This window comes from Microcaecilia unicolor, chromosome 3, assembly GCF_901765095.1.
Source record: "Microcaecilia unicolor chromosome 3, aMicUni1.1, whole genome shotgun sequence".
Lineage (NCBI taxonomy): Eukaryota > Metazoa > Chordata > Amphibia > Gymnophiona > Siphonopidae > Microcaecilia > Microcaecilia unicolor.
Window position 1 is genome coordinate 335,595,062 of NC_044033.1, and position 26,049 is coordinate 335,621,110.

Below are 26,049 nucleotides of genomic sequence, written 5' to 3' on the forward strand. Positions count from 1 at the left end.
TCAAGGATCTTACCTTGAAAACCATATTTCTCATGGTAATTCTGCTCAGCAGATTTCTGAGCTTCAGGCACTCTTGCCAGGATCCTTTCCTACATTTTACTGAAGTTGGTTTCTCCATTCATACTGTGTCTTCTTTTCTCCCTAAGGTGGTTTATGACTTTCATGTCAGCCAGGAACGACGACAGGAGGTGGAGGAACCCACAATTCCTACATCAAAGTAGTACAGCAAAAAGGAGTAGGATGGTCTGGCCTTTGCAATAACCCAGGGAGACATATAAAAATTAAGTCTTTATTAGGAAACATCAAATGGCTTGACACAGCAGCTATGTTTCAGCACCTACACACCTGCCTCAGGAGTCTAGAAAAACATACACAAATAGTATACTGAAATATAAAAATTATGAATCAAAACACACATATATATATATATACATGAGTAACATGAATATAAAATTGTCTTAGAAATAAGATGTGACTATAATATATGACTTAAAATTAAAAATTAAATACGATAAAATAAAATAAAATACATGTAATCTCTGAAACAAATGTGGAACAGAACTGTTTAAACATTAAGAGTACCCATTTACATATGGGCATACACTTATATCATGTGCCACAGCTTATAGGGTGTGCTCTAGGCAACTGAAGTTAGGATGTTCCAAAGATGTAAAAAATAAATAAACACAAAACTTTCTTATGTAATCAGGTTATTGGATGTCAAATTCCTATAAAGAAATATAAACAAAATTTAATATAAAAATGATAGAAATAATAAAATCTTGTATATGTAAGACATCCTATACTGCAAGTGAAATAAATGATCTCAAAAAGGACAAACATGGTGTAAAAATAGGGAGTATCAATATAAAACAGAGTACTAGTATGAAACCAAAGAGCTAATGTAAAACCGGAGAGCTCTATTATACTCACAATTAACTAAACGTAATATTAGTATAAACAAAGAACAGAGAAACTTAAAAAAAACACATTAAAAATGAAAGCAAGCTTGTTGATAAATCTTTTTCAATAAAAAGATGGTGAATCTAGACATCAAAACAAACCAAAACCTTAAAAGCGCATAAAAAACTGAGAACACAATCATTGGCAATGTTTCTTAAGTAAGAGATGACCAATCTAAAGATAAAAAACAGAAAGATGTGTCACTTCAAGACATTAAGGTTTTGACTCCTAATCACTACTCACTTGCCCTGTCCTTTTTATCCTCACCTCTTTATTCCCTTACCCTTATTGTTCTGTCTGTTTATCTGTCTTATCTAGATTGTAAGCTCTCTGAGCAGGGACTGTCTTTTTGTGTATGATGTACATCTCTGCGTATGCCTTGTAGCACTATATAAATGATAAGTAGTAGTAGTAGTAGTAGTGATGAGGAAATACCTTATGTAAAAAATTAGAAAAGTCGCACACTCAAGTAACTTTACGTCATGTATGTAAACACCTTACTTATTTAAATGCGTCAAACGATTGATTGTATAAAAGCACGTGCTTTTATACAGGTCACTCCACTAATGGTCCAGGGGGGGTGACCTTCATCGGGTCAGTTGGGGTGGACTGGCCTACCTCAGCTGAAGTAAAGATTGTGCTGTAAAGGGAAGGAAAGGGTGGTAGATACATAGAATGCCCTCCCGTGGGAGGTGGTGGAGATGAAAACAGTAATGGAATTCAAACATGCATGGGATAAACACAAAGGAATCCTGTTTAGAAGGAATGGATCCAAGGAATCTTAGCGGAGATTAGGTGATGACGTTGGTAATTGGAGAGTAAAACCAATGCTGGGCAGACTTCTACGGTCTGCGCCCTGATCATGGCTGAATAGATATGGATGGACTGGAGTGTAAATTTTAAGAGGCTTCAACGTTAGCTTCAGAACTTAGTACAAGAACTAAGGGTAGTGGTGTACAGTTGTGGGGAGTGGATTTTTTTTTGGAGGGGGGGTTGTGGGGGGCTCAGCACACAAGGTAAGGGAGGTATGTACCTTGGAGCTTTTTCTGAAGTCCACTGCAGTGCCCCCTAGGGTGCCCGGTTGGTGTCCTGGCATGTCAGGGGGACCAGTGCACTATGAATGCTGGCTCCTCCCATGACCAAAGGGCTTGCATTTGGTCGTTTCTGAGATGGGCATCCTTAGTTTCCATTATCGCTAAAAATCAGAAATGACCAAGTCTAAGCACGACCATCTCTAGGGATGACCTAAATTTCAAGATTTGGGCGTCCCCGGCCGTATTATCGAAACAAAAAATGGACACCCATCTTGTTTCGATAATACGGATTTCCCCGCCCCTTCGCTGGGACATCCTGCGAGGGCGTCTTCTGGAAAACTTGGGCGCCCCTTTCGATTATGCCTCTCCACATCTACTTAATGATATATAGAAATTGTGTATAATATCTAATTTCGGCTATAATATAAAATATTTGAAATTTAGGATGACTTCAACCAAAGATGCAATTTCTGGGTAAAAAAAGGACACTCAACTTGGACTTGCCCAACAACTGATAACAATATTTAAATTTAAAAGCATTTTCTGCTGTTCCTTTCAGGTCTCAGCAGAATAATATAGCACTTAGGGAAAAAGATACAGCCCAGGAGTCCAGCACTAGAAGCCAGGATAGCAAATATCTCCACTGCCACCATGTACTTGCCCTTGGTGCTCAAGTAAGTTGGGATGAAGGAGATCCAGACACTGCAGAACACCAACATGCTAAAGGTGATGTATTTGGCTTCATTGAACCTGTCAGGTAGATTTCTTGCTAAAAAAGCTACAATGAAGCTGATGCCAGCCAGAAATCCCAGGTAACCCAAAACACAGTAAAATGCATGTATTGACCCTTCATTACATTCAGTTAGTATTGTTCCAATTTCTGATTTCATATTAAGGTATGGGAACGGGGGAGAAGTGAACAACCAGGCAAGACACAGAACAGTTTGAATAAGGGAACAGAAAAGGACTACAGAAATTGAGATCCTGGAACTCATCCATTTCCGGAGCTTGCTTCCAGGCTTGGTGGCATGAAAGGCCATGACCACAGTGGTGGTTTTTGCCAATATAGAGGAGAGAGCAATGGAAAAACTGATCCCAAAAGCAGTCTGTCGGAGAATACAGGTCACTTTGTCAGGGTGGCCAATGAATACCAAGGAACAGAGGAAGCAGAGCATGAGGGAGATAAGGAGAATGTAACTGAGGTATTGGTTGTTGGCTTTCACTATGGGGGTGTCTTTGTAATGAATAAAGATCCCCAAAATGGCAGTATTAATGAGAATTAAGAAAATACAGATGAAAGTCAAAGTTATCCCCAAAGGCTCTTCATGGGTCAAGAAGGATATTACTTTTGGGATGCAGGCATCTTTCTTCTGATTGGGCCATTGGTCCTCTGGGCATTTCGTACAGGCATCTGTATCTGAGAATGAAAAAATATTGTCTCATTACCTCACAAATCACATCAGTTATAGCACAGTAACTGTTCCCTTATAATAAGGCTTGTTTCAAATTGACAGACAGTAGCAAGTAATGAACGATGAGCTTCCTGGCAATAAAATCATGCATTATCTTTTAGACGAACTTTCACGTGAAATGGATGTTTTAAAAGGATTCCATACGTCTTATCTAATCGGGGTGTGATTAGTTTTCCTAGCGGTATCCAGCGCGTATTTTTGGATTAGATATAAGGTATTCCACTAGGACATGCAAATACCCATTTTTCATAGAATACTGAGATTGCAATTGAGACATCCAGATCAGGATGTGCTCAGTTGAGTTGATGTTTTGGAAAAGGCAGGAGTGCATGCATATTTGCTGGCCCATGTTGGGTCTTCAATAAAGGATGAATATGGGCCTAATATGAGCGTAGCACATAATAACATGAAATCACTCACCAGTCTGGCTGGAGATCTCTCCCTCTGGACAGGGAATACAGTCATAGCAGCAGACAGGCTTTCCTTCCCTGGTTAATTTCCTGAACCCAGGACGGCAACTCGGACTGCACCTGAACTCTGGAGGTGTCTGAGGATTGAGAAGAAACTGATTAACATGAAGTAATACTGGGTTATGACTTTTCAAATGCAGTGTTACTTTTCTGTCTAAACATGAGCATTATTCCCATTTAGTTTTTCAGCTCATTGCAAGCCTACTCAGTAGAATATGGAGGTCAGTATGAGCTCTATTTTGATTGGAAATATAAATAATATGAAGTAGGTTTGACCTGGAATCAGTCATTCAGGCTGATTGGGGAATGTTTTGAGCAATGTAGCTGTGCAGGTCACCTTTAATGGTTTGATTAAAAGTATGAGAAAATACCTCTGCTTTCTCATAAGAAAAAAGGACTTTTAGGTGATTTCTTTGTAACCTACTTTTCTACCTCCAAGTCTGAACATTTACCTCATGGAGCTGCTCACCATTGGTTGCTTATCTTATAAGCATTTTTGTTTTTTCAATCATTTAGGTGACATCTTTATCCAGAGTGAGTTTCATTCAGCTACACGAGGTATTGTTTGTTTAAACTTGTTGCCTTGTCAAATAGATATATTTTGGCCAAATTTATCTTGATCTGTTAAGAATGCAGCAAGCATGTTCCAGGAGCAGGGCCTAATTTTATACAGCTATCAGTACTATTCAGCTACTGTCCAGTTAACATACCCGTTGATATTAAATTACACTGCAGACATAGCAGGTCTAACATTATATTGTTAATTGATTTATTTAAAGTTAGGCTGGTGTACTTAGAGGGCTAAGCTATATAGATATTACTGCTGAATATAGCATGAAGATATATAGATAAATTAGCAAATGATGGTAGACAAAGACCTGAATGATCCAACCAGTTGGCCTTCCAGTCACGCTCATTATCAAGTCATGATTAAACCAACAATGAATGTGATTTAAAATGCTTGATCATTGCCCAGCACCAGCCTTAGTTCTTCACATCCTGGAGGTACAGGACAAATATATTCAGCATTTTAGAAAAAGGGGAAAAAAGACCAATTGTCAGCCGGCGTGGCTAAACAGTAAGGAAAAAGAAGTCATTAGAACCAAAAAAGAATCATTCAGAAAGTGGAGAAGAGAACCGATTGAAAGTAACAAGATAAAACATAAGGAATGCCAAGCCAAATGCAAAGCGGAGATAAGGAGGGCAAAAAAGGACTTTGAAAAAAAATTAGCGTTAGAAGCGAAAATACATAGTAAAAAAAATTTTTAGATACATTAAAAGCAGGAAGCCGGCTAAAGAATTGGTTGGACCGCTGGACGAAAATGGTGTTAAAGGGGCGATCAGGGAAGACCGAGCCGTAGCGGAGAAATTAAATGAATTCTTTGCTTCGGTCTTCACCGAGGAGGATTTGGGAGGGACACCGGTGCCTGGATTGGCCGCTGTCGGAGACAGGATTCTGGGCTTGATGGATCCTTGGTCTTTTCCCAGTATGGCGGTGCGTATGTACTTATGTACTTATGCCACTGAACATGCAAACACACCACCAATCATTTTTTTTTTTGCTGTTTATACCATTCATTTTCTAATTAGAGATCCTCTGTGTTCATCCCACACTTTTTCAAATTCCTCCACCGTTTTGTCTCCACCTCCTCCCTCGGGAGGGCATTCCAAGCATCAGCCATACTTCTCTGTAAAGAAGAATTTCCTGACGTTATTCCTAAGTCTACCACCCTGCAACCTCAATTCATGTCCTCTAGTTTTACCATTTCCCCTTCTCTGTAAAATATTTATTTCTATATTAATACTTTTCAAGTATTTGAATAGCTGTGCTTCCTCTCCTCTAGGGTATACATATTCAGATCTTCCATTTTTGTCACCTTCCTCTGGACCTCTTCAAGTTCTTTTACATCCTTAGCAAGACATGACCTTAAAAACTGAACATAATACTCCAAGTGGGGCCTCACCAATGACTTGTACAGGGGCATCAACACCTCCTTTCTTCTGCTGGTCATGCCTCTCTCTATACAGTCTAGCATCCTTAAGGCTATAGCCACTGTCTTGTCGCACTGTTTCATCGCCTTCAGATAATCAGAGTTTAACCATATATTGAGTGAAAAAATATTTTGTCCTATTATAAAACATGGTATTGCTATGTAACCTCAAAACTTACATGGAATAGGTACACAGTGAGCTAGATTCCTTCAAAAAGTACAAAGAGTAGGGGACACTCAAAGAAGTTACATGGAGGTATCAGCGGTTTGCATATATGGGTTTAAAAAAGGTTTGGACAAGTTCCTGGAGGAAACGTCCACAGTCTGCTATTGAGACATTCATGGGGAAACCACTGCTTGCCCTGGGCTTAGTATCATGGAATGTTGCTACTAATTGGGTTTACGTCAGGTACTTGTGACCTGGATTGGCCACTATTGGAAGCAGGATAGTGGGCTAGGTGGACCATTGGTCTGTCCCAGTATGGCTGTGCTTATGCTCTTAAAAGATAGGCACTGAAATAATGAGTGCTATGAAAGTGTTCTATTGACCTTTACAGATTAACTCAGTGAAAACTTCACACCTAACTTTGGGTGTGAGCATTTATACCTGCTAAAGGCTGGTGTAAATACAGGCACCCAACTGATGGCAAGTAGGCAAATGCAAGTATTCTATAACAACACGTGTAATTTGTGAGAATGCCCCTGACCTGTCCCTGCCCTTTGGAGTTCTGCACTAACAGGTGTAAGAAGAAATGAGAGCAGTGAGGTAAGGGGGGGGGAGTGGAGGTGCCAAAGTGAAGGGCCTCAAATGCCAACGTGATGAGCTTAAATTGACTTTAAATCTGACCTCGTTGAATGTTCTCTCCCACATGATTGCCTCTTCATAGATAGTAAATTCCTGATCTGGAGGAGCATAAGAGTTATAACTTCCAACAATTTCTTTAATCCGTGTCCCATCGGGTAGAATGACAACGTTTATAATATCATATCCAATGGCGAGATCACCGTTCTCATCAAAAAGGATTTCCTCACCCAGAACGTTCTTAAAGTGGAGGTTCTTCAGATAATGATGAAGCTAATGAAAATGAGAGACATTTTTAATAGTGAAGCTCACTGCGGTTATAACTTTTAAGTTCATACAATCTGATCCTGATCTTAGGAACATGTTTTCAATTTGAAGCAACATTAGCGTGGAGCTTATTTTTGAAGTTTATTTTAAAAATTACCTTTTTACCCCATTAATTTTAAAAAAAGCTAATCCACACTTTCATGCAAAAATGCAAAATTTAGAAGCGTCCTCTTTATTTAATCTCATAACACTCTGTTACATAGTTCCACAGTTCCAGAGGATCAATAGGCATGCCCCAAAAACAACTTATCTGGTGAAGTATCTTATCACGCAGGCCTCAAAGCTTTTCTTTTCTTCCAACCTTTTAACACAACAGCTGCAGGATAAATACTTAGTTAAATATTAGATAAATATGTAGTTTTTATATGTGCTTTTATCTCTGCAATTAGCTGTGTGTCTATAATGTTGGACAAGAAGCATCTGTTTAATAGTTAAAAGACCTTCTGCAATTCACTACATCCTGCTTCCCTTTCACACTGCGCAATCATATACCATCACTTCTTTCTGAACATATCATTCTTCTAACATAGGATGTTACCTTCCATGGCAGAAAATCTAAAAATCTCTCACTTTCTCCACTCCTCTTGGTGGTATTCCTAGAACCAGAAGTGATCATGTCATGCAATGCATGTGCCAGGCCATACACAGCATTGTAAACGTTATAACTATCCCCAGAGTTTATAGAGTCACAGTGGATTTGGAAAAAAAATGTTTCATCACTGCTGCAGGATCTTTGGATGCTCTTGGGGCACTGGTTGTTACACAGGTTCTTCCACCACATCTCTATGAATGAATCATTTGGAAACATGGCAGGATTCCCCTCACGGACAAATTTGTGAAAGCTTGGAATAGTTTTCTTTGCAACTGCTAAAGCTAAGGTGTTTTTTCTATCAACACTGTATGAGGGGAAGAAAAATCCCCATTCTTCTGAGATGATCCAGACCTTTCCAGGTGCTTCCCAAATGGGTGTATGTCTTATAATCTCTCTGTAGTCTTTATTAGAATACAAAATAATCACTTTAGTTGAATATGTACTGAAGGTGTTATAAATATCTGTATTTTGAAGCCTGAGTGAACGGGACTGACGTAAGGTTTCTATGAATTCAATGCAACCTCCACTCTGCTCAATTCCTTCTCTCAGGATCTGCACAGCCCTCATGCTGTTTTCATCATCAAATGCAATGATACCAACCCAGGTCCAGCCAAAATGCTTCAATAGTTTGACTATCCCAGCACAGATGTGCAGGTCACTGGGAACAGTCCGGTAGAAATAAGGAAACTTAGCTGTGTCGCTCATGAGAAGATTTCCTGAGATGTAACTTATCTGCTAAAAATAAAAGATTGAATTTATCAGCACCTTTGCCATGAAAAGATCATATTTCATTCACATATCAAATATTTAGAGCATAGTAATATGTAATTTATCTTTAAAATCGAGCATGGCATCGGAAGATTGGAGGGTGGCCAATATATGGCAGAGACTATTGTAAAGAACAAAATTACAGAGCATATACATAAGCATGGATTAATGAGACAAAGAGGGGCATTTTTGATATGACGTCTAAATCCAACTTTGGGTGTTTTGCTAAAAACGTCTAAAATTCAAGTGGAGAATATAGCCATTTTCAAAACAGAAAAATTTCTATCCTTTTTTTATTCCAAAAATGGCTATTTGCTAAATGTTTTGTGCTCTGTGCATTTATCTTTTTGGTCCAAGAAAAAAATGTCCAAGTGAAAAACGCACAAAATCAAGCCATTGGGATGTAGGAAGATCCAGGAAAGCAATGGGACACACTTGGGAGCACTAGAGTGGACTTCAAATAAATGCTCCCAGGCACACATCTCACTGTTGCTCCCTTATCTTATCTGCTGAGCCCCCCAAAACCCACCACCCCCAACTGTACACCACTACAATATCTCTTATCTGTGAAGGGGACACTTATACACGGGTATAGTGGGGTTTGGAGTGCTCACAGTTTCCACCACAAGTGTAACAGATAGGGGGACATATGAGCCTGGGTCCACCTGTCTGCAATGCACTGCACCAGGGACCTGCTTGCTGCTCTAATGGACCTGAGGCTGGTAAGTAATGTTTTTATTTATTTATTTATTTATTTATTTATTGCATTTGTATCCCACATTTTCCCACCTCTTTGAAGGCTCAATGTGGCTTACAATACATCATGGATAGTGGAAATAAGAAGAGAATAGACATTTGATATTACAGAAGGATTTTGGGTTGCATGGTAATGGAATACATGATAGTAATATAACAGAAGGCATTATTAAACATTTCTGGATATATTTGGGGAGTTTCACATGTGTTGATCTTTGTGGTATATCTTGTCAAAGAGATGGGTCTTCAGTAGTTTGCAGAAGTTGGTCAGTTCATAGATCGCTTTTAGGTTGCGTGGCAGCGCGTTCCAGAATTGCGTGCTCATATAGGAAAAGGTTGATGCATGCATTAGTTTGTATTTTAGACCTTTGCAATTGGGGAAATGAAGATTAAGGAATGTGCGAGATGATTTTTTAGCATTCCTGGGTGGTAGGTCTATCAGGTCTGACATGTAGGCTGGGGCATTGCCATGGATGATTTTGTGAACTAGGGTACATACTTTGAACGTGATGCGTTCTTTGAGTGGGAGCCAGTGTAGCTTCTCTCGTAGGGGTTTTGCACTTTCATATTTTGATTTTCCGAATATGAGTCTGGCTGTCGTGTTCTAGGCTGTTTGGAGTTTTTTGAGTATTTGCTCTTTGCAGCCAGCGTAGAGTAAGTTGCAGTAGTCTAGATGACTGAGTACTAATAATTTTACCAGATTATGGAAGACGGTCCTTGGGAAGAATGGTCTTACTCTTTTTAATTTCCACATTGAGTGGAACATCTTTTTGGTTGTGTTTTTTGCGTGATCCTCAAGTGTTAGGTGCCGATCAATGGTAATTCCAAGAATTTTTAGGGTTTCCGAAATTGGTAGATTTAGTTTTGGTGTGTTGATGATGGTAAATTTGCGCGTATTGTGTTGAGAGGTGAGTATTAGGCATTGGGTTTTTTCTGCATTAAGTTTCAACTGAAATGCATCTGCCCAGGAGTGCTTGATATGTAGACTTTGGTTGATTTCATTGGAAATTTCTTTTAGGTCTTGTTTGAATGGGATGTAGATCGTTACATCATCAGCAATATATACTGTATCTATGGGTTGAGGTTTTGGTTTGATAGTAGTTTGGCCAAGGGTATCATCATTAGGTTGAATATGATCGGTGAGAGGGGGGATCCCCTTGGAACTCCACATTCAGGTGTCCATGTGGCTGATGTAGTCGAATTTGATGTCACTTGATATGAGCGTGTGGTTAGGAATCCCTTAAACCAATTAAGAACGTTGCCTCCGATACCGAAGTATTCAAGGATGTGTAGTAGAATTCCATGATCAACCATGTCGAATTGTAGAAGTAGTATGTTCTTGCCGGTCGCAATCATTTGTTTGAATTTAGTCATGAGCGTAACTAGTACTGTTTCAGTACTGTGATTAGAACGAAATCCTGACTGGGAGTCATGTAGTACTGAGAACTTGTTTAGATAGTCTGTGAGTTGTTTGGTCACCATCCCTTCTGTTATTTTGGTTATTAAGGGAATGGATGCTACTAGTCTATAGTTGGTTAATTCACTTGCATTTGTCTTTGCATCTTTGGGTATGGGGGTGAGTAGAATGTTTCTTTTCTCCTTTGGGAAGAGTCCATGTTGTAGCATAAAATTCACGTGTATCGTTAGGTCTGTTATAAATTGTTGAGGGGCCGATTTCATAAGGTTATTTGGACATATATCTAGCTTGCAATGAGATTTGGCGAATCTTTTAAGCGTTTGGGAGATGAGATCTTCCGAAAGTATTTCGAATTCAGTCCAAGTCCTATCTGCTGGGTATACTCCAGGGTCTGGGTCTAGACAGTCTAGGAGTGTAGCGTATTCAATGGGGCTGACAGGTATTTTAAGTCATAGTTGTACGATTTTCTCTTTGAAGTACTTCGCGAGGTTGTCAGCTCCTGGTGTGTCTTTGCTGTTGTTCGTGACTGGTGTGGTGTCTAGTAGTTTGTTCACAAGTTGGAAGAGTTTGTGTATGTCCTTGTAGTTTGGTCTGTAAATTTTAAAGGCCCTCCTTGCACCCTAGGAATACCCTTCTCCAGGGACAAAGGGTCTGCGCTTCCACTATGTGTAGGGCCGCCTGCCTAAATCTTTCTGATATTCCATTCCGGTGATATATCTGTTGTGTAGATACCAGAAGGCGTAAGTCTAGGATAATGTCCATGACCATGGCCTTCTGTCTATCAGGATCTAAGTATATCTTTGCCCATTTATGTTCCCATATATATGGTATTAGAAATCTATAAAAATTAGTGTAAAAAGTGTGTGTTAATCGTATGTGGCTTAGTTTTAAGTTAGAATGACAGGTAAAGAATTATTGGAAATAAAGACAGAGATAGATTTCAGAAAGAAGACTTTATTCTTACCAAGTTTTCCAATCAAGTACAGACATCAAACAGATTCTGGATTCAATGGCACAGAGCGCTGCCGTCCGAGAAGTGTTGGGGATGACTCCCACTCCCTCTCAAAATCTTATCTCTTTTATAGCCCCAAGTCCCAATACAAGTCTATTGTGAGGTACCTTTTTTTCCTAATATTTCTCAATTTCTGAGATCATACTTTCCTATCCGGCCAGATACTTCCGTTCTAGCTATTGCAAGTTATTGTGCAATATCCTCTTTTGTCAACATGTTTTCTCTTCTGCCAGAACATCTTATTTTTAGCATATCAGTTTCACTTCCTCTTTTTTTTATCATCTTATGATCTCAGTTTCATCTTATAGAAAGACAAACTCCATTGTAATAAGTGCTACATTCAATTTGTACCTGATTTTGTTAAGACTCATCTATAAGGCCATTAGTAGGTTATCAGGCCCAGTCAGTGCTTTTCAGCTGCACAAAGCTATGTAGCTTGGCCCACCACTATTCCAGTGGATAGATCTTAAACTAGAACGCATATTAACTTGCAGGAAAAGCAAGTCCTTGCTCAGCCAGTCATAGATTTTTAAACCTAGCTGGTATTTTTACAGCCTGAGTCCTAAAATCTGGCCTTCCACCCTTCCGGTGGGCATCCAGTGAGGGCCTCTTGCTGTAGTATAATTATACAGGTCCAATTTCAGTTTTGTAGTATAGTCTTTTGGTTTGTCTTATGGTGTATTTGTATTTTCTTCGGAGTTGTTTCCAAGCGTTAAGTGTGGGATTGTCTTTCTTTTTATTCCACACATGTTCTAATTTCCTAATTTGTGTTTTGAGTTTTTTCAGTTCCTCGTTGAACCACGGTATTGAGTTCTTTCTGTGCGAGGTTCTGGTTTGAGTTGGGGCAATGTTGTCTAATATTTTTCTGCATCTATCGTCCCAGTCTAGGAGGAATTGGGTTATGTCTGCCTTTGTTGTCCATCCGTTATAGTAGATTTGTTGCCAGAATATTACCGAGCCTATTTTTCCTCTCGTGATGTAGGTTGTTCGTTCTTGTTTTTTAATTGTGGTTTTCGTTCACCATTGGAGGGAGATGTATGTTTTGTAGTAGTCTGACCACAGTGTGGGTATCCATTTTGTATCTGCTAGTATAAGGTTTAAGTCTGGATTGAATTTATATGTGATAATGTCTAGTGTGTGTACTTTAGTGTGTGTTGGCTGTGCGTTTGGTATGTGAAGATCCCATAATTGTAGGAATTCTTTGCATTCTTGGGTGCTTGTTGAGGTAAGATCTTCCAGGTGCAGGTTAATATCGCCTATTATGATAAGGTTTGAAGTAGAGACACATGTGTTCGAGATTAAGTCCATGAGGTGTATTTGGGAGTCCTGCCAGTTACCTGGCAGCCTGTAAAGTAGGATTGCGTTAAGGTGTTCCTGTAAGTTTGGGTGGTTGATTCTTACTGAGGCAATTTCAAGTTGAGGTAGGATGGATTCAGCTGTGGTTGTGACAGTGAACTCGGATTTGTATATTATGGCTATTCTACCTCCTCTTTTCCCGTTTCTTGTCCAGTGGGTAATTTTGTATCCTGGTGGGCATAAATCTAAGATTATGGGATCTTTAAGGTTGTGGATCCAGGTTTCAGTGATGAATAGGAGGTCAAGATTGTCTGTGGTGATCCAGTCTGTTATGATCTCTGTTTTGTTTACTACTGACCTGGCGTTTACTTATCCCAGTTGGATTGGATGGTGAGGTTCGATCCGGGCCGTAGATGTGTTCATTTTTATTTGTTGCTTGTTTTCTTGGTATTTGTTTTTGTTGTTTCCTTTCTTCCCTTTCTGTTGGTTATTTCCATATGTATTTGTTTTTCCTTTTAGTTGGTTGTTATTCTTTTGGTCTGGTAAGTTGTAGATGGGTTGTTTGTAAGGTTTATGTATTGTGGGTAGGTTGTTAAGTTGGGAGTGGTCCATGCGTGGTAGATTAGGGGGAGGAAGTAAATTATCATGAGTAGTTTTTTGGTGTTCATGTTGGCTATGGTTCATGGTTTTTGGTTGTGTTTGAAGGTATTAGTGAATGAAATTTTGTGCGAACAGTAGGCAGTGTCGCATCTAAAGGATGCTCTAAAGGATGTTTAGAGGGTAGAGGTTGGAGAGCATATCTGACATCATTATAAGATAGTCATTACAGTATTGCTATAGTTCATTAATATAGAGAGTGTTGCCGTAAGCAATATGGTAGTAAGCAGTGCTGTATAGGCAGTACAATACAATCATTACAGCATGAGTAGTGCAGTACAGTGTAAGCAGTGCAGTATAAGCAGTACAACGTAAACTTAAACAGTAAGCAGTACAGTATACGCAGTACAGTATAAGCAGTACAGTCTAAGCAGTGCAGTCTAAGCAGTGCAACTTAAACAGTAAGCAGTACACAGTACACAGTATAAACAGTATACGCAGTACAGTATAAGCAGTACAGTCTAAGCAGTGCAGTATAAGCAGTGCAACTTAGACAGTAAGCAGTGCAGTATGCACAGTGCAGCATAAACAGTAAGTTAGTGCAAAGTTAAAGTTCTTTAAAGCAGTATTAAGGTAATACAGTTCTGGTATAACGAGTTGGATTTGTTTTTTTTTTTGTTTTTTTTTTTACTTTTCAGCTGATCAAGTAGTTTACCTGGAGGAATGTTATTCTGCAGCTGCCCTGGGGGGGGGGGGGGGGGGGGTTGCTCCGAGTGTAGTCGCGTGCTGGTTATGTCCGACGGCTGGGCCACCTACAGTTGAGGTGCTTGGGGTAGCAGTGGAGACTCGGCACTGGGTCGCTATTTCCAGTCTCTCAATGCTCGTCTTGTAGGTGATCTCGTAGGAGGTTTGATAGACTGGAAGAAAGTTAGCCTATCCGGTCCATCGTGAGCAAGGGAGCCAATTTGCTTAATCTTTGTTTCCCCAACCCTGTGCAGCCATCATCCAGAGCACTCAAAACAAAGCATGCAAACCTATGAGCAGCTGCAGGGGGTTTAATAGACAGGAGTGGGAGTGAGTCTTTCTAGTCCATTGTAAGCAAGGAAGTCAATTTGGTTAGTCTCTATTTCTACTATCCCTAAGCAGCCGTCAACCTGTGCACTCAAATAAAGCGTGTGAGTCTATGAGCTGCTATTTGTGATACTTTTTTTTTTTTAGTGTAATGTTAATATGTGCACCTCTGGTCTTGCGATCGGGCTGCAAGGGTGCTCTGTCTCCTCCTGCCTTCTACCCGTTGGTCACTTGCCTTTTCCTCACCGCCACGCGGGTCTCCACCTTGACTGCCATCCTTCTCAGGTGAGGCATGGATGTCCCGAGTCTCTGGTCATGCAGTCGGGCTGCCAGGGTGCACCGTCCCTTCTTGCCTACCTCTTGTTGGTCACTCGCTCTCTCCTCGCCACCACGCGGGTCTCTACTTTGTCAGCTGTCCACTGCCAGATATCTTCTCACCTCTGCGAGTCCAGGTGGCTGAGCAGCGAAGTGGGGGTGAAGCGTTCGTCTCCGTGGTGGTCGGTGCCCGATGGATTCGGAAGAGGCGGTGTGGGTGTTGGTCATGGGAAGAAGCGGTGCGGGTAGAATCGATCCCGGTCTTGGCTCCAGCACCAGCCTCCGTGGGGAGGTTCGCCTGCCTCTTCCTGCCTGGGATGGCAGTGGGGTGGTAGTGACTCGTTCCGCCAACTGGTTCCGCCGATTTCAGGCCTCTCCTGCTATGCCTGCCACTCAATGCGCCAGCGTCAGTCGCCACGCCGGTTGGGTGATCAGCGCTCAGCGGAGGGGTCTAGCGGAGGCGTCGCTCGATCTCTGTGCCGCTGCCCTCCGTTCTAGCTGTCCCGTGCCTCCGTTCCTCCAGTGGCAATTGGGCAGCGGGGGAGGTCAGAACGTGGTTCTCAATGAGCCGGGGCCCCAGCGCCCGTCTTCCATGTGGCTCCGGGACTCCCGGATCTCCGTTTGCAAGTCTCGATTGTCATTCGTGGGGACTACAGTCCCGTCCAGAGGAGGTACTCCACCTCCTCAAGGGTAGCGGGGCAGCTCTGCTCGCGAGCCCCCGATGGGGCAATTCAGATCGCGATTCTAGCGGAGCTCCCGTCCCAGCGTCCAATCAGGTCGCCATCTTGGGTGCCACCCACCCCAAATATCAACTTTGGGGTGGGGGCACCCCAAAGTTAATAATCAACTTTTATGGGGAATGGATGGCAAGGGGTTAATGACCCCTGGGGGAGTAAGGGGAGGTCATCCCTGATTCCCTCCAGTGGTCATCTGATCATTTAGGGCACTTTTTTGTGGCTTATTTGTTAATAAAACAGGTCTAGACCAAACCATCCAAATTATAGCCCTGGATGTTTTTGTTTTGTTCCATTATGGCAGAAAAATGTCCAAGTGTTAGGAATGCCCAGATCCCACCCTTAACATGCCCCCTTGTGATTTGAATAAACTTCTGACAGACTTCATAGAAAAACGTCTAAAAATTGGTTTCGAAAATAGTACTTTGGACGTTTTTGTGAAAAAAATGTCCAAATGCAGACATGCCACAACTGGGGCATTCGGCACTGCTCAATCGTCCACTCTTTTACCACCAATAAGGAGAAACAGGACCAGCCGCTTCTTTGACAAATTTGGAATTTATTATGGCCGCAACCAAGCACTTTGCATTACATCTCAATAAATCGCATTTACTTCTGTCGTAAATTTCATGACTTCCTATCACATTACAACTCATAGGAAGACCCCCAGGTACACAGCTTGTCACTCGTTTCGTGTTTTATCGCTCTGCCGGTTGTGCCGTCAAAGCACACACCCCCAATTAGGGTGCCTCCTGTTTAAGGACACACCCTGCATAATCTCTGGGCCTCCCAGCCATTTAAGCCAGGAGACAATGTGATCAAGCTAAGTGAACTTAGACCTGGCCCCTTGCCGGTCTTAACCTTGCACTTGACCTTGAACGTCAGCCATTATTCCCTGCCCCCGAGGAACCATTCTGTGGTGACATGCTGTGTACCCCCCTGTAGTTTTACCTACACCCTGTCCTTAACCTGTGTGTACACCTTGGCTGCGGCATACCCTTGCCTGTAAGCCCTAGCGCCCTTCAACCCAATTTGTGGCTTCAATGTAATCCTGTAGGTCCGAATTAAAGATATCTAGCCCTATGTCCGATAGATGGACCCCGTCTGGTCTGTACAACCCCCTATCGGCCGCTGTAATGAGGGGATGTGCAATGGCCTGACCCTTCAGAGTGGTTAGAAACTTGGCCATCCACTTGTTAAGCTTCCTCCTAGTTTGTTCGACGGCCGAATGTGACCGTGCCCCTCACCACACCCTGCGTGGTATGATATCAGACCAGACCAACCCAACCCAACCGTAATTGTGGGTATGAGGATGCAAATTGTAACAAATCCTGTTGCATATTTTGTAACAGGAGGATACTGTTTACCTGGGCTAAGTCATTGCCCCCTAGATGCACAATCAGGACTTGAGGGGGGGGGAGAGAGTTCAATCGCCATACCACGGTTGGCAGCAGCTGCGCCCATCGCATCCCTCGGAGTCCCAGCCAAGTGACTGCTACTTGCCCTCTGGGGAAACCCAAGTTCTCCCCATTGGGCCGTACCGCAGCCCTCCTACGAGCCCAGTGCACAAAGGAATGACCGCAGATCCAGATTCTGCGCTCTGTCTCCCGGCCACCTGCAATATGTGAAGCAAGGCATTAATGATAAGGGGTAAATGCAAATTATGAGACAAGGGAGATTTAAGTGACGTGCTTAATACATGCATTGAAGGCAGACAGCGTAAGGAACGATACCCCCGCCTGATAGTAGACCCATCTAGGACTTAATGCTAGGAGACTAAGGTCTAATATATGTCTTGTAGACCTGCGACTTCCAGCGACCCAGGTCCATAATTTGCTGTGCCGGCAGTCCCTGGGCAGCTGCGGCCGTCGCAGCTCCTATGCAAAAGAAGTGGGAACTAAAACCGGTCGATGACAACCCTGCCTGCCGCACACATAGCGCTAACACCCTCGTGAACTGAAAACGGGTGAGGGGTGATCCGTTCTGGTGTACTAGCAGCCATCCCCCGCCTGCGGGCCAAATCCAAACGTACTTGGACAGTGACTGTACTGGGCATGTTCTGGCGTCCCCCTGTTGATGTAAAGACAGGCAAGTTCCCCTCGACATTTGGTCTGTTTTTGATTTTCTGATTACTAAACTAAAGGAGCCCCCGTGCAAGGTGACATCCCTTAGTAATAGCCCCATCTCGGGGGATGCCATCTTTGACTTAGCTACTAGTTCACTCACCCGGAGGGCCCCGAAAAATGCCAGGGAAAAGGCACAGCGAAACAGGCAAGTCTCGTAGGAGGTGGAACATACTGCCTCAGTTGCCTGGAATAGTTGCAGCAGTTCGCCATGCATAATGGGCCGCCTCCCATCGGGACGATGCCCTTGTTCTCTATGCCATCCCCGTAACAATCTGGTGACCACAAAATTGCGGGTCGGGTTGGCCAGTCCCATCGCCTTTGCAAAGAAACCTATGCCAGCCAAAGTGACGGCCACCCGACCCCTTCCCACCCCGTTCACCCGGGATACTAGGAGATAGCGTACTACGGTGTCTACTCTGAAAGCCTTCGACCCTCCCTGGACATCCATAAAATCCAGAAAGGTCGTCAGGGCAGCCAGATATCTTCTCCTTGTGACATCGGACAGAGAGCGCAGCATCAATTCCAAAACTGCTACAGGCCAAATTGCCAGACGGTGGCCGGTATTGGAGTCGGCGATCGATCCCCCGACGGTGCCAGCAGTCTGAATTCTGAAAACTTAAAACAAGACAATGCATCAGCTATGGAGTTCTGCTTGCCTGGCACATGCTGCGCTTTAATCACTATATTCAGACATAAACATGCAGCACTATATTCCTCAATAAGTTAACAGTGCATACCGTATGCGCGGATAACCTGTTGATTGCTTCGACTACCGCCATATTGTCAGAATGGAACAGTAGCGTATGATTCGCGAGTCCCTGACCCCAAATGTGGAAGGTTGCCATAATGGGAAACAACTCCAGGAAGGTGATGTCCCTCGTGGTTCCTGACTCTATCCACAATGGGAGCCAGCGCGCCGCGCACCAAGCACCTTGAAAATAAATGCCAAATCCTTCCCCCCCCCCCCCCCCCCGCAGCATCCGTGAACACTTGGAGAGCGGACAAAGGGGTAGGGGCATCATACCAAAAGGAAATTCCGTTGAATTGTGTCAAGAATGTCTCCCAAACGCTAAGATTAGCTTTAATAGCCTGAGTGATTTGTATGTGGTAATGAGCTTGTGTCACCCCCTTAGTAGCTAATGCTAGTTTTCTTGCAAAGACTCGACCCATGGGAATGACGTGCATCGCGAAGCATAAGAGACCCAGTACTTCTTGGAATTGTTGTAACGTGGCTTTACGCAGCCGTCTCAATTGCCGCACTGCTGCCCTTAATTTAACAATTTTGTCTGTGGGAAGCCGTGACAGTTGGCCTCTAACGTCCAACTCAATACCCAGAAAAGTGAGGACTGTACTAGGCCCGACCGTTTTATTTGCCGCCAGGGGTATGCCGAATTTTTGTGCTACATCCGAAAACGCTTGCAACATTGCTGCGCACTGGCAATCGTCCCGTCCGATGCACAAAAAAATCATCCAGGTAATGGACCAAGGCCCCCCCTGGGGCCACTTGCTCCACCACCCATTGCACAAACGAACTAAACTGTTCGAAGTATGCACAAGAAATTGAGCAACCCATCGGCATACATCGGTCAAAATAGTACTGGTCATCAAAACGAAAACTGAATAGGTGAAAGGAGTCCGGGGAGATCGGCAGCAATCGAAATGCAGACTCTATGTCAGCTTTCGCTAGGCAGGCCTCGCGCCCATGCGCCCGAATTACTTTGATGGCCTGGTCTAGAGAAGTGTATTGCACCGAACAATCCTCCGGGTCAATAAAATTTCAAGGATCGTCCTAAAGGATAGGAAAGGTTATGAATCAGTCTGAATTTACCCGGGTCCTTCTTTGGTATAATGCCAATAGGGGAAATTATTGCTACTGGAAAAGGGAGTGCAGGAAATGGACCCGCTATCCGCTCTAAACACAACTCCTTTTCTATCTTTTCCTTAGCTACATGCTGGTAAGTGTCGACAGACTTGGCATTTTTGGGGCAAATAATAGATTGGTGCAGGCTCCCTTTGTAAGGAATTGAGTAGCCCTTTCGAAATCCCTGCCTAATAGCCTCCGCACTCGTCTTGTCTGGGTACTTAGTCAGCCAGTATAACATGGGCTGCAGTTTAACGGGAGACGGGGCGAGCTCCGTCAGCAACTTGGGTGGGGGGGAACGAGGGGCCCCGTCTGTCTTTCGGTGATCTGCACTGCGACGCAGGGTGTCCTCCCCCACATTGTGAGCAAGCATGCCGGAATTTACAAGGATGCTATGTGCAATGTCCTCCGTTAAATTGCCAACACACCCCTTTACCTCCCTGGATAGTGATATGCTTCCTCCCCCCCACCCCCCCAAGCTGGAGATAGGACTGCCCTTGTCTAGTATTCGTCTGCGCTGTTGTATCCCAGAGACTATATCCTTTCTCATGGGGAAAAGGCCAATTAGCGGACATCTCTTCTAGCCATAAATCCACAAATTTATGTTGCCATGTAATAGAAGGGTCATCGGCCAGGCTCTTACGAAATTTCACATCGTAATTTAGCCATGCCCATCCCCCATAGCGCCTGTGGGCTTTGATGATCGAGTCCATATACCGGATCAAGTACTGGCTCATTCCCGGGTCTTTTTTGACTACTGCTGACATGAAGATATGGAACGCGGACGTTCAGTTGTTAATGGACTTGGCTATGCGCAGTTTTCTCTCCATGCCAATTGTAGTCAAAATTTTGTCCTGCACATTCCCGCCCTCCTCATCTGACTCCCGTAAAAGGAGTGAGAAAATGTCAATGAACTCCCGCTTCCATATCTTTTCTTTCATTGTCCTAGAGACACATCTAGACAATGTAAACACCTCGCAAACCATGTCGGCACGCGGATTAACAACCCCTTGTTGACAGACAGAGGCTAATACCTCCGGGTTGTCAAGCGCATGCCCAGGCGGCACAGGGGGTGAATCTGTCCCGCCTAGGGGGGTAGTGGTCGATACCTGCAATGCCCCACTACCTGTTTGGGACGGAGTCATGATAGGCCGAGCGTCAAACTCATTTAGTACTTTCCTAAGCACCTCTACCATGGATGTGTCTCTTGTGTGTTGTGATGTACAGTAATTGGCAGACTCACCCGCCGTGGACAGGGCCTGAGGGACGACAGTAGTCGAAGCTAAGACCACTGACGGTCCAGCTTCGTGTAGCAGTGGCTGCTGGGGAGTCGATGCTATGGATCTCGCTCCTCCCATGGTCTGCAGCTTCTGGGCAACAGATGCCACCCCATGCTGATTGATAAGTTTTTGCAGTTCGCCCATCAGTGTGTCCGCATCTGGTGAGGCTGTGTTCTGGGTCGCCGATGATTTCTTCCTGCCACCGGGTGTCCGCGGCTTATTGGCGCGCTTCGCCGTGGCGCGCTTCGCCGTCGCTGGGGTCCCTCCTTGTGTCTTGCGACGAGAAGGCATATCTGCATTAAAATCACTAAGAAGAGAATTTTATTAGCATGCATATGGCGGTATGACGCCCAAAACAAAATGTGCATCCCTTTGAATTAATGGCAAATAATTAACTGTGGGGTACACCTGCAGTGATTATAAGACCAAGTCATGGAAAACTCCCACATATACCTTTGCCTGTAAGTTTGTACCTTCTATTTTACTATTATGTCTTGTATTACCAGGCCACCTAAATCCTTCTGTAACCCCATATGACAAATCTGTTCTCATTTCCCCTATCCATGATGTATTGTAAGTCACCTTGAGCCTGCCAAGGGGTGGGAAAATGTGGGATACACATGCAACAAACAAATAAATAAGTAGCAAAATATTCGAATGGTACTGTCTGAAACCGTAGTGAAAACTATGATGAAGCTAAGAAGCAGAATAGCATGGCCAGGGCTCCCTCCGGTGTTCAATCACAAAATTGCAGCCATAGGCTGTAAATGCCACTTAACTTAAGCCTAAATAAAGCCCTACAACCTTCCTTGGAAGAGAAAGTAAGTTCTAGTGACCCGCCCCTATTGTACGTCATCACAGACTGGCGGGAGCGCGAAAACGACCATTTTCACACCTTTTAATAATGGCAGGAACAAACACCTCCACGTGTTCAGCAGACGCAAGATTAAAAAGCTGGTCAATCGACATGCCTCAAACCGGCACTCCTCATTATGCTAACAGCTGGAACAAAGGAAAGATAAACGGAGGCCAAATGCGACGAAGCAGGAAAAAGATAGAGCAGGCAAACGGACTTTTGTCAGCAAACAAACAGGAGATTTAAAGCATGCAAAAAGGAGCATTTAAAAGCAAACAACCTGAAGCACTCTGGAAGGAGAAAAATGTTCGAGTCAGGCCTTCTCAGGCCTTCTCGAGGTATGTAAGCATGTTCAGATCTCTATCCTCCTTCAGCTCAGCTCCTCTGGCTTGCTGATGCGGCCCGAAAGACCTTTCCTTACCTGCTGTCCATCATTTATGCCTTCCTTCCCCCTTCGACCCCCCCCCTCCCTCCCCTGTATTCTTTAACCCTTTCCTTCCTGCTGGCCTACAGCCCAGTTGTGTCCGGCCTCCCTATTTGGTTTGGACTTCTCCTTTTTTGGGATCTTTTTCCCCTTTGAAAATGAGCCCCAAAGCCAACACGGATTTAGTGAAAGGAAATCTTACTTCACCAATCTACTACATTCCTTTGAAGGGGTGAACAAATGTGCATAAAGGTGAACCGGTCGTTATTGTGTATCTGGATTTTCAAAAGGCATTTGACAAAGTAATTAATGAAGAACTGAAGGAAATTAGAAAGTCATGCGATAGAAGGTAATGTTCTGTTGTGGATTAAAAACTGGTTAAAAGATAGAAAACAGAGAGTAGGGTTAAATGGTCAGTATTCTCAATTGAGAAGGGTTGATAGTGGGGTTCACAAGGGTCTGTGCTGGGACCACTGCTTTTTAATATATTTATAAATGATCTAGAGATGGCATTAACTAGTGAGGTAATTCAATTTGCTGATGACACAAATTTATTCAAAGTTGTTAAATTGCAAAGGCAGTTACCCCCAAACTCTATATAAAGTGCCCTAAATTGGCCACATGGCCAAATTATGTGCAAGAGGATTGTGAAAAATTACAAGAGAATGGAAAACAAAAAGGAGGACATTATAATGCCCTTGTATTGCTCCATGGCACGACCGCACCTCAAATATTGCATTCAATTCTGGTCACCACATCTCAAAAGAAATATAGAGGAACATTTTTGAAAGGGACGTCCAAGTTTCAATTAGGACATCCTTGCAAAACGTCCAAACCCAGGGGCGGGAAAACCTGTATTTTCAAAACAAGATGGATGTCCATCTTTCATTTTAAAAATACCGTCAGGGACTTCAAAATTCTTAAATTTTGCCGTCCCTAGACATGGACGTTTCTGATTTTCAGTGATTTTCGAAAACAAGGACGTTTATTTCAGAAACGACCAAATGCAAGCCATTTGGTCGTGGGAGGAGCCAACATTTGTAGTGCACTGGTCCTCCTAAAATGCCAGGACACCAACCGGGCACCCTAGGGGACACTGCAGTGGACTTCATAAAATGCTCCCAGGAACAAAGCTCCCTTACCTTGAGTGCTGAGCCCTCAACCCCTCCCCAAAACCCACTACTCCCAACTGTACACCACTACCATAGCCCTTACGGGTGAAGGGGGCACCTAGATGTGGGTACAGTGGGTTTGTGGTGGGTTTTGGAGGGCTCCACAAACGTAACAGGTGGGGAGGGGGAAGGTGCTGGGTCCGCCTGTCTGAAGTGACCTGCATACTGCTGTCATGGACCTGAGTATGACATCTGAGACTGGCATAGAGTCTGGCACGACATATTTTTACAGATGTTTTTTGAGAGTGGGAGGGGGTTAGTGACCACTAGGGGAGTAACGGGAAGTCATCCCCAATTCTCTTCGGTGGTCATCTGGTCATTTCGGGCACCTTTTTGTGCCTTAGTTGTAAGAAAAACATGTCCGGGTGAAAACATTCAAGGGCTCGTCAGGACCGTCCTTCTTTTTTTTGATTATGGGTCAAGAACGTCCAAGTGTTGGGCACGCCCAAGTCCCACCTTTGCTACGCCTACGACATGCCCCCTTGAACTTTTGCCATTTCTGTGAGAAGGACATCCATCTTCCAATTTATGTCAAAAGATGGGCATCCTTCTCTTTCGAAAATGAGCCCAATAGTGGAATTAGAAAAGGTACAGCGAAGGGTGACAAAAATAATAAAGGGGATGGGACGACTTCCCTATGAGGAAAGGCTAAAATGGCTAGGGCTCTTCATCTTGGAGAAAAGACAGCTAAGGGGAGATATGATAGAGGTCTATAAAATAATGAGTGGAGTGGAATGGGTAGATGTGAAACACTTGTTTACTCTTTCTAAAAACGTTAGGACTAGAGAATATGCAATGAAGCTACAAAGTAGTAAATTTAAAACAAATTGGGAAAATATTTCTTCACTCAACTTTTAATTAAACTCTGGAATTTGTTGCAAGAGAATGTGGTAAAAGCAGTTAGCTTAGCAGGGTATATAAAAAGTTTGGACAAATTCCTAAAAGAAAAGTCCATTAAAAGATGGACTTGGAATAATCCACTTGGAATAATCCATTCCCAGCATAAGCAGCATAAAATCCGTTGTACTCTTTTGAGATCTTGCCAGGTACTTGTGACCTGCATTGGGACTGTTGGAAACAAGATGTTAGGCTTGATGGACTGTCAGTCTGTCCACCACCACGACCGTCAAGGAGTTCATTAAGAGCCTTTTGTCTAGACCCTACTGAAGGAAAGCAAGGATGCTGAGACCCCTAAAAGTCTGGCCTGCCCCAACCTCAAGCTATTCCCTCATTCAAAGAGAGTCTCCAAGCAACTCAGGAGAAGAGTAGTACCTAGGGAATTATTTCCACCTGCCTCGGTCTCAGATTCATACTATTTGCTAACAATGGTACTACTAGACATGCACAGAACTGTACACATTATCCAATGGATTCTATATAGTGTGTTTTAAGTTGCTTGTGTAGAGAGGTGTGGTAGCCGTGTTAGTCCACTCTTAAAGGTTATCAATAGAAATCAAACAAAATAAAACGTGGAAAAGAAAATAAGATGATACCTCTTTTATTGGGCATAACTTGCTTGTGTAAATCCAGTTGTATTCTGGATTTGCACATGCAGCATAAATAGCTAACAAGTCAATCAGCACTGATAATTGAACTTAACATGCAAGTATTAACATTAATTGGCATTAATTAGGATTTACATGCACAACTGTCTAGGCATGTTCTAAAAGCGATGTGTGTACATTCTAAGATGCGGATCTGAGAGGGCAGTATGGCCATGGGAGGGGAATGGACAGGTCATGTGCATTACTTGAAATTACATGCAGTGTTATAAAATATGCCCGTTCCACAAGTAATTAGGTGTCGGTATTTATTCCAAGTTTCCATTGGTATAAATGGCTGCAACTAAATCTAGTCACAGAAAGTAGGCGTTGGGCGTATTCCATAAACTACACCTAGATTTAGGTGTGTTCTATAAACAGCGCCTAAATTTTGGTATAGTTTATAGAATGCACATAGGCTTATTTTTTTTTCGGAGCCATTGTTTTAGGTGTGATATATAGAACGTAGCCCGATATGTAGGTACTTTCTTTAGTACCATACTCTGTAAGCCGCACTGAACCTACTCTATGTAATTATCCTGCTTATTTTCGAAAGTGAACGCAGGCCATCTTCCGATATAAATCGGGCGATGGCTGGCGATCTCGCAAAAGTGACGAATTCCGTATAATCGAAAGCCACTATTTTTACACCATCGCCGCCTTCCCGTCACAGAGCCGGCGAACAGTCAAGGGGCGTGTCGGCGGCGTAGTGAAGGCGGGACGTGGGCGTGGCTATCAGATGGCCGGCTTTAGTGTATAATGGAAAAAACAAAAAAGCGGCTTTAAAAAGCATTTCGCTAGGTTTACGTGGTCCTTTTATTTTCACGACCACGACTCAAAAAGGTGCCCCAACTGACCAGATGACCACCGGAGGGAATCGGGGATGACCTCCCCGTACTCCCCCAGTGGTCACCAACCCCCTCCCACCCACAAAAAAACAACTGTATAACATTTTTTTTTGCCAGCCTCTATGCCAGCCTCAAATTTCATACCCAGCTCCATGACAGCAGTATGCAGGTTCCTGGAGCAGTTTTTAGTGGGTGCAGTGCACTTCACACAGGTAGACCCAGGTCCATCCCCCCTACCTGTTACACTTGTGGTGGTACGTGTTGAGCCCTCCAAACTCCCCCAAACCCACTGTACCCACATGTAGGTGCCCCCCTTCACACATA

General features: G+C 43.4%; 1 protein-coding gene across 1 annotated transcript; it reads right to left on the reverse strand.

The window, feature by feature from the left end:
* Positions 1–89: 89 nt before the first annotated feature.
* Positions 90–20,341, reverse strand: LOC115464728 (vomeronasal type-2 receptor 116-like). Its single transcript, XM_030195085.1, has 7 exons — positions 20,248–20,341; positions 17,057–17,232; positions 7,598–8,386; positions 6,778–7,005; positions 3,890–4,016; positions 2,545–3,414; positions 90–157 (listed from the first exon to the last, which is right to left on the reverse strand). The coding sequence occupies exons 1-7, from the start codon at positions 20,339–20,341 to the stop codon at positions 90–92; spliced, it is 2,352 nt and encodes a 783-aa protein (XP_030050945.1).
* Between the last annotated feature and the right edge of the window lie 5,708 nt (positions 20,342–26,049).

Excerpts from the sequence above, each read along its gene's own strand:
- LOC115464728 (XM_030195085.1), bottom strand. The coding sequence starts at position 20,341 with ATGAGCCAGTACTTGATCCGGTATATGGACTCGATCATCAAAGCCCAC. Across the intron at positions 17,233-20,247 it reads AAATTACGATGTGAAATTTC|GTGGCCGGGAGACAGAGCGC; the intron begins GTAAGAGCCTGG and ends CACATATTGCAG. Across the intron at positions 7,006-7,597 it reads TAGATTTTCTGCCATGGAAG|CTTCATCATTATCTGAAGAA; the intron begins GTAACATCCTAT and ends CATTTTCATTAG.